This window comes from Panicum virgatum, chromosome 3K, assembly GCF_016808335.1.
Source record: "Panicum virgatum strain AP13 chromosome 3K, P.virgatum_v5, whole genome shotgun sequence".
Classification (NCBI taxonomy): domain Eukaryota; kingdom Viridiplantae; phylum Streptophyta; class Magnoliopsida; order Poales; family Poaceae; genus Panicum; species Panicum virgatum.
The window spans coordinates 6,574,267-6,582,193 of NC_053138.1; the positions used below are offsets into that span (position 1 = coordinate 6,574,267).

The following is a 7,927-nucleotide window of genomic DNA, read 5'->3' on the forward strand; positions in this document are numbered from 1 at the left end:
AGAAGCAAGACTAAGGACTTGAGTAGAGAGAAGCTTGTGTGCATCCATTCTTGGTGATCGGTTCTTGCTCAAGTGAAGGCCCTAGCTTGTTACTCTTGGTGATTGGCATCACCTAGGCGATCTTGGTTATTGAGGTGTTTCTTCCGGAGCTTGCCAAATTGATTGTTGGAGCCCGAAGAAGTTTGTACATGGCTTGAGCTCCACCACGCCGGGATGGTGAACGGAGACTCTTAGTGAGCACCCTCGTCTCGGTGACTTGGGAGGTGACAAGACTCTTAGTGAGTGTCACAACGTGGATTAGGGGTGTGTGCCAATACATCGACACCACGGAAAAAAAAATCCGGTCGTCTCTTGCTCACTCTTTACTTTCAAGCACTTACTTTCATGCAATTATTCATGTGCTTGACCTTAGAGATCATAACTTAGCTCTACCTTGCTTAGTTTCATATCTTGTTGTATCCTTTATAGCTTGTGTAGTTTGCTTAGTTAGCCGGTTGGTGAATTGAGTCTTACTAGTATTGCATAGGTTAAGGTTGCTTTATTTTGTTTTAGAAATTTAAAAAAGGCCCAATTCACCTCCTCCTCTTGGTCCATCAATCCTTACACTATTTCCTGTGTGGCGGTTTGTATTGCCTTAGGTATTGTTCGTTATGTGTCGTCCTATTCTGGAGGGGTCCCTGTCCGCCCTTATATAATCTGGGGGAACATGGTTACATGGAAAATCCTAGTCGAGTACTACTGGAGTTCTAGTCCGAAGAGGTCGGCTAGTTTCCTTGTACATCAACTAGTCCTATTGCTATTCGAGTAGTTACAATAGATGTAGGGCATATCCATGTGTTACTTCCTACTCAAGAAAATTCCACGCCTGTGAGTAGTCCCGCTGCCCCAGGTCTGACACTATATGCCATTACTGTTAAATTCCACTAACTGGGCAGCATCGATGTCCGCACGGTGGGCAGCAAAGGGCCAGCACGCGGCGGCGACGCCAAGGATCCACTGGCGGACCTATAGGGTGGCCAGGGTATGCCGTGGCATACCCTAAACTAGCCCTCCTCTACACTTGTGACTTCTTTAACTCGAATTTGGTTAAATTTGAATTGTAATTTGATAATTATATTGATGACATTAGACATGAGAACAACTTCAAAGATCTAACCAATCTTGTTGACCTATCAGTTAAGCTAGCTCAAACTGGGAGACATAAGGTTTATGATATGATTTATAATCTTCTAAAATTGGTCTTTCTTCTACCGATGGCAACGGCAAGTGTTGAAAGAGTCATTCACTTTAGTGAAAAGTAAGCTAATAAATAAGATGAGAGATAATTTTTTGGATGATTGTCTACACACATTCATCGAGCGAAATATCTTCGAGTGGATGAAGATGATATAATTAATACTTTTGTAAACTTTAATGTTGAAGTATAAGTAAATTGTCCATATCTTTCCATCAGCTTAAGCTTTTGGATTAAATTGGTTGGTACATGCAACTCAATATGGTATCGGACTCAGAGGTCTCGTGTTCGAATCCTAGCAGATGTGATTAAATAAAATAATTGTAACCGACTCATATTTTCACGTTTGAGGCCTAATAGAGCGCTCCTTGAACTATTGTAGGTTTGTAAGCTTATTTATACTTTTCTAGAATTTAATGTGCTTCTACTACTTTATGTTGTAATATGCAAGTATTGAATGTAATTACTTATATATCGAATTGCTCGTGGAACTTTTTGTTGTGTACTGAATTTTTAAAAAATTGTATCGAATACCGTATGTTAAAATTTTGACATGACATACCCTAAATTTCAATTGTCCGCCACCGCAAGGACCATCAAACTCACCTAACGAGGAGTTCGACCAGCGGCGGGAGGCTCGGCCGGGGCGCGGGGCGCGCGCAGCACCGCCCGGCGCGCAGTCGCCAGTCAACCTTGGCGCGCCGTTCGAGATGGAGCGGCACGTGCGCGGGCGCCGCCGGCGCCGCCGCGCACGGTCGTCGGAGGACGACGGCAGGGGAGCCGGAGAAGTGGCGGTTCCAGGCGGAGATGCTCCGGGCCGAGTGCAACGTCCTCTTGATGGAGCGGGAGGTCGCACTCCGCAAGCTCGACCGCCACCGCGGCAAGATGGAGGCCGCGCTCAAGTCTGCCGTCGAGACGCTCGTTTCGGTAAATACAAAACACGTATCTTTGTACTACGTTGCACTTGCACCATCCTGATGATGCTCGTATGGGCGGCCCGGACGGTGACTGTGCCAGTGAGCAGCACAACCGAAGATAGCACAACGCCACCGGGAGGAAGCTAGCACACACATCCTAACCAGGGTATTATTATTTTTTCACCCTATACTTTAACAGCTCAGTTAGTGGAATTTGACAGTAATGATGCGTAAGGAATGAGAAATTATAAACGATGACATAGATGGAGTGCACTAATTTTCGATGACATATAGATGATAAGTTATATTTCTCAATGTCATATAAGGAATTTGCTCTCAATGAAGCGGCACGGACACAATTGTGTAGCTGAACACTCCAAGCCTATCTCTATATACGATTTCCGCAACAAAAGCGGGCACCCGATAAAGCCACGTCACCCACTAACTCTCTAGCCGTCGGATCAAGCTATCCAGCGACATGAACCATCCGATCGGGATCCTCGCGGGTCTCGCGCCCGTTAAGCCGAACCGGGCACTCGCGAATGCTCTGGAGCCCGGGCCACCTCCGCCTAGCGCGCCTCTCTCCACCCGTTGGCCGCTAGCCTCCGTCGTGCCCACCGGGCTCTGGCGCTCAAGTCGGCCGCACCATCTCTGCTCCGTTCCATCGCTCCCGTCGTCTGCGTCGCCCTTGCGCCACCACTGCTTGAGCCGGTTGTGCCGTCCCGGCTCCGCTCCGCCAGTCGGCCATGGAAGTGGTTGACGTTCTCGCGCACCAGGCAGATCCGACGCATCGTCTTCCTGAGCCACCTCGGCCCGTTCGCATCCTCCTCCCGCGCAATGCTCTGGTGATGGTGAAGCTCGGAGCAGCAAGGCGGCCACCCCTTCGTGATGCTGTTCCAGGTTGGATTGTGGGAATGCAAGGCACCGACGCGGATTCTTCAAGACAAAGGCCGTGCAACAGCTTCCCAGCAACCTCCGCCGCGTGCTCACCTACTCGTTCAGCCTCTCTCAGAGTAAAGTGCCTGCCTCTCACATCCTCCCTAATTTTGTCTCCGATTGAATCAAATGACTAAGATTCTGGGATTCCAATCCCTGTTTTGGAGGAATCCGTGCCATTTAGTTTAGCTGTGCTTATCCCTGTTTGACGTACTTCTCCACCCCCGATGATTTCTAGGCGCACACCTGATTTCCCAAGTTGTACGTTCCTATTCCTTGTATGTTGCTCACCTTGCGACAATGCTGCTTACCTAATGCTCGACAAAATGGTTGGGAGTGAGCTTCCGTTGAGTTTGCAATGCTATTTAAGATTGAGTGATATTGATTTTAGTATCGGCAATGCATTTGAGATTCATGTTCTGCACCAATTCATAGTTTTGATCTTACCTTTTTAGAATTTCTCTGAATATGTTGTTTAATTAGATACTGAACATCTTTTCTGCAAATTTAAGTCCAGCACCGTTGAGGTCATCTAGACACTAATTAACAAATTATGTTTTCAATGAGAAGAATGCTAGAAGTATGACATTTGACTATCGGTTTATAGTTTTAGAAGAATGGCAAAAAATGTAGAAACTGAAAGGACTTTTTCCCACGTTAGCACTAAACCTTATAAAGAACTCATTGATATGTCCATGGAATACCTTTTGAAGAATAGATAAATAAACAACTCAACATCTTAATATAAAATTATAAACACAGGACAAATTGGGCTTGACAACAAGATATAGGATTATCAACTCAGTATCTCAACCATAGATCATTTTCCACTTCAATTTCTTATTTCTTCCTCTCTCTTGGTATCTGGAGGGGGCGAGGGCTGCTGAGAAGCTCTTTCAGACTTATGCACATCTCTTTTAGGTTTAATTCCTCTACCTCTCCTGTTCCCGTTATCCTATTTTTTCACAATATTAGTATAGTATCAGACTTCTTAATACTGAGTTTAGAAGGAATGCATCTACTACTACATAAGAATATAATAAAATTATCTACAAGACTGTTTGCTTCAATCCTTTTATTACCATTTTGCATCCCTTCACAAACTTGAATAATCTCTATGTCCTTAAGTTATTGCAGTTAAGTAACAAAGAGAACCTATGCGAACTGCACCACTTCCTACATTTATAGATCTTTACAAGGTTAGTTCTTAAGCAAAAGTTGCATTTCATTATTCCTTATTCTTTAAGTAGAAGGTTCGCTCTTAATCAGAAGTTGGCTTCCTTCTTTATTTTAAGGATACAAATTTCTTTGTTTATTTCATCACAGAAGTTCCTCTGCTAGCTAAAGTTGAATTTGGCAGCCTGTTTACTTTATTGACCCTAGAGATGTTCAATTTATTATCTATCTAACTTCAACAAAGAGAAGTCCATCATCCCTTTATCTGTGAACCATAACTATCACCTGAACAATATGACTTGCATTTTTAGGGAGCACTGAATATATGTCCTATACAGCCATGGAGCATATGGGGGTTGTATTATAGTTTGTCATTCATCATCAGGTGTCACATTGTCCTATTTGTATCCCCCTTTGCACTATCCCCCTTTCCAGGTTGTGCATGGGGAGTTCACATCATTTACTGGAGTACCAAATTCCGGCAAGAGCGAGTGGATTGCTGTGCTGTTGTGCAATATAAGAACACAATGTTGGTGGAAATTTGTCCTGTGCCCAATGGAAAATATTAAAAAATCATGGTCTTCTCCAAAATTGTTTATCAAGAACCGCATATTGCCAAGTACTAATATAATTTACATTTCTCCTTAACTATGACTTGGTGATTAATCCAAAACATGCTAAACCCGATGCACGGCTCAAATAAGAGGGTCTTCTTCACTATGGCTAGAATTTGGAGAAAATGTTTTACAACATCATTTCATTAAAAAAGCTATTAATAGCTTTGTTTATAAGGCTGGTTCTAAAGCTTCTCAACAATTATGCTAGCCAAATTGCTACACTGAAACAACTGCATAACTCCATTGGACCAACCCAAGCCGCCGCGCCCGAGCTTTTCTAGTTATATACATGATTGTAGCATGCGGAGTCAACGTCGCATGATCGCCTGTGCCGCCGTCATCTCCGCGCTCATACACTCGAACACCTCCTCGTCGACGTCGTGGTCCCGACCGTTGATACCGACCTGCCCTCAGGCAGCCGCCCGCCTCTCGCTGTCGCAGGTCAACTCGCCCCGCCCCACCCCGCCCCGTTCGCAGTCCCGAGGCGATAGTTAAGAATCCGTCCGCCATTCCCTCAATCATTCCCTCCGAAAACCAAGATTCCTGCGGATGCGAGCGCCGGCCATGGGAACAGGCCGAGACCTGGCCGTCCCGGCCGGCGTGAGATGCTGGTGAGGCGGCCATGGTAGTGATGATGATCGTCGCCGGAGAGGTCGCCAGGGCCGGCCGCGGCGGGGAACGGCCGGTGGCGCCGGACGGGGAGGCGGTGGCGCAAGACGTCGTGGTCGACGTTGCCGACGGGTGCGCTGCGGCCGGTCGGGAGCCCGGGTGCAGGATCTGCCACCTGCCGGGCGGGGACGGCGACGGCGAGCTGCCCCAGCGGCTGAGCGGACGGCTGGTGAGGCTCGGCTGCGGCTGCCGCGGCGAGCTGGCGGCGGCGCACCGGCGATGCGCCGAGGCGTGGTTCTCCGTCCGGGGCAACAGGTACGTGCTCTGTTCAACCTCTTCTCGCTTGCTCGCAGCTTCAGCCTTAGCTTTCCATTTTACCATTACGACCGCTTCGTACTAGCTATGAGGGTAATTTCCATGACCAAATTAGTTTCATAGCTCATCGCTAATTCTCGATTCTGGAATTAATTCTAGCATGATATATATATGTTGAACTGTTCCTAATAAAAAATGGGTTGAATCAATTACCAAAATTGACTTCGCGTAGAAATGGAATGGGTATGCATGCACTTCTGAGTCTCGACAGACTATTACAGTACAGTACTTGATAATTGCAAGGCTCTGCCATTCTCTATGAGCTTGTGCTTTCTTTTACATTCAGGGCCCTTTTTGAGCCTTTGCTTAGAAACTGGATGATGGATTTTCGCAAACCTTTTGAAATTTTCTTACGTGATACATCAGTACTAGCTAGTGTTCCAAACAAGGCCTTATGTTTTTCACATAAAGAACTAATTATACAATGTACTACATGCTTTTCGAAACATATGACCAATATGTAAAGTAGTACATGATAGTAGTACATGACAGTGAGTCATGGCAACATAAAAGTAAAACAGACTGGGAGAGGAATCTTTGCTGGGTAACGAAAAGGAATAAAGCTAGGCAATCATGGTGGAATAATCCGTGACAATTCCTAGTAGGGAGCACTGCAGGATCAGGATGTGTTGTCATTAGGCAGGTCCTCTCTGCATCTCTGATTGGTGAACAATGCCAACGGCCAGCAGTTCCTTTCTATACCGTGTGCAATGCCCATGGATGAAGACTGCACGCACCTGAATTATTGCTGCCACCAATCACTTCAGAATCAGCCGCCACCACATATTTGTTGTGCCAAACAGTATGCATCGGTTTTTATTTATTGGGAACATATCAGAAATCTATCCTGTGTGTTTGCCTGAACCTGAAATTTTCTGTACCATGGCTGCATGCAGGCGTTGCGAGATTTGCGGTGAGGACGCGGTGAACATCACCGGAGGCGGCGGCAAGGAGTTCATACGGCAGTGGCACGACACGGAGGCGGCCGCGGACGCCGGAGGCCTGTCCAAGGCGTGCGGTGGCTTCTGCCGGAGCCAGTCGTTCTGCAACCTGCTAGTCCTGTTGCTCATCATCGCGTCCCTCTTGACGTGGTTCTTCCATAACCACATGATATAAAGTCATTTATTTTCAGAATGATTTGGAACCTTTAAAGAGTTTCATGTAAACTACTGTCTTTAATTAGATTGTGATCTTGGAGGCACCGGCGTTTTGCGAAGGAAATTTCGTATAGATTCTAAGCAAACCTTGAGGGAAAAAAAAGAGGAAAAGTTTGATTTACACAATCGAACTATCGGCAAAGTCTGATTTTCAACCTTCAATTATAAAATCGGACAACATAAGTCACCCAACTATCGAAATAGGATAAATGTGACCCTTGAGGTGGTTTTGAAGACGGTTTGCATTTTTTTAAGAAAAAAAACTAATTAGATCTAAAAAATCAAAACTACTTCATATGAAACTAGTACCAAAATATTTTCTGAAATGTAACATATCTATTATTGCTCCATTTGAATCTTAGTTATTCAAAAATAATAGATATAATTGTAAGCAACCAAATACTATGAACATAAAAAAATGGATATGAACTAACAAGTATTGTACAAATTGATAGGTTACATTTTTAGAAAACTTTTGATACCCATTTCGTAATTTTTTTATTTAAAATAAATTTTTTAGTTTAAATTGAATATTTTTAATTATCACAAAATGGAAAATCACCTTTAAAACCACCCGAGAGGCTAAATTTGTCCAGTTTGAACAGTTGGGTGGCATGGGTTATCCAGTTTCGTAGTTGAAGATTGAAAATCAAACTTTTGTGATAGTTCAAGGATGTAAACTGATTTTTTTTCTAAAAAAAGTAAAAAGTATCTGAATTCCAAATATTGAGAGGCACGGCAGAACTCGATAAGCGCTGTAGTCGCTCACCAGCTGGTAGTGCAGTCATTCCCTCACTGTCTAGCAGCTCGCGAACGACAATGAAATCACGGTGACCATTCTCAAGGCCAAAACGCAAGATATGTTTTCTATTTTTTTAGGGTATTGTTACGGCTACTGATCAGTGA

The 7,927-nt window shown here is 44.7% G+C and overlaps 1 protein-coding gene across 1 annotated transcript; it reads left to right on the forward strand.

Annotated features, from left to right (window-relative positions):
• Positions 1-5,317: 5,317 nt before the first annotated feature.
• On the forward strand, positions 5,318-7,085 carry LOC120697126. Its single transcript, XM_039980256.1, has 2 exons — positions 5,318-5,804; positions 6,761-7,085. Exons 1-2 carry the CDS (start codon positions 5,503-5,505, stop codon positions 6,978-6,980), a joined length of 522 nt encoding a protein of 173 aa, XP_039836190.1. The 5' UTR covers positions 5,318-5,502; the 3' UTR covers positions 6,981-7,085.
• Positions 7,086-7,927: the final 842 nt, after the last annotated feature.

Coding starts and splice junctions, on each gene's coding strand:
- LOC120697126 (XM_039980256.1), top strand. CDS start 5,503: ATGGTAGTGATGATGATCGTCGCCGGAGAGGTCGCCAGGGCCGGCCGC. Junction 5,805..6,760: donor TTCTCCGTCCGGGGCAACAG/GTACGTGCTCTG, acceptor GGCTGCATGCAG/GCGTTGCGAGATTTGCGGTG.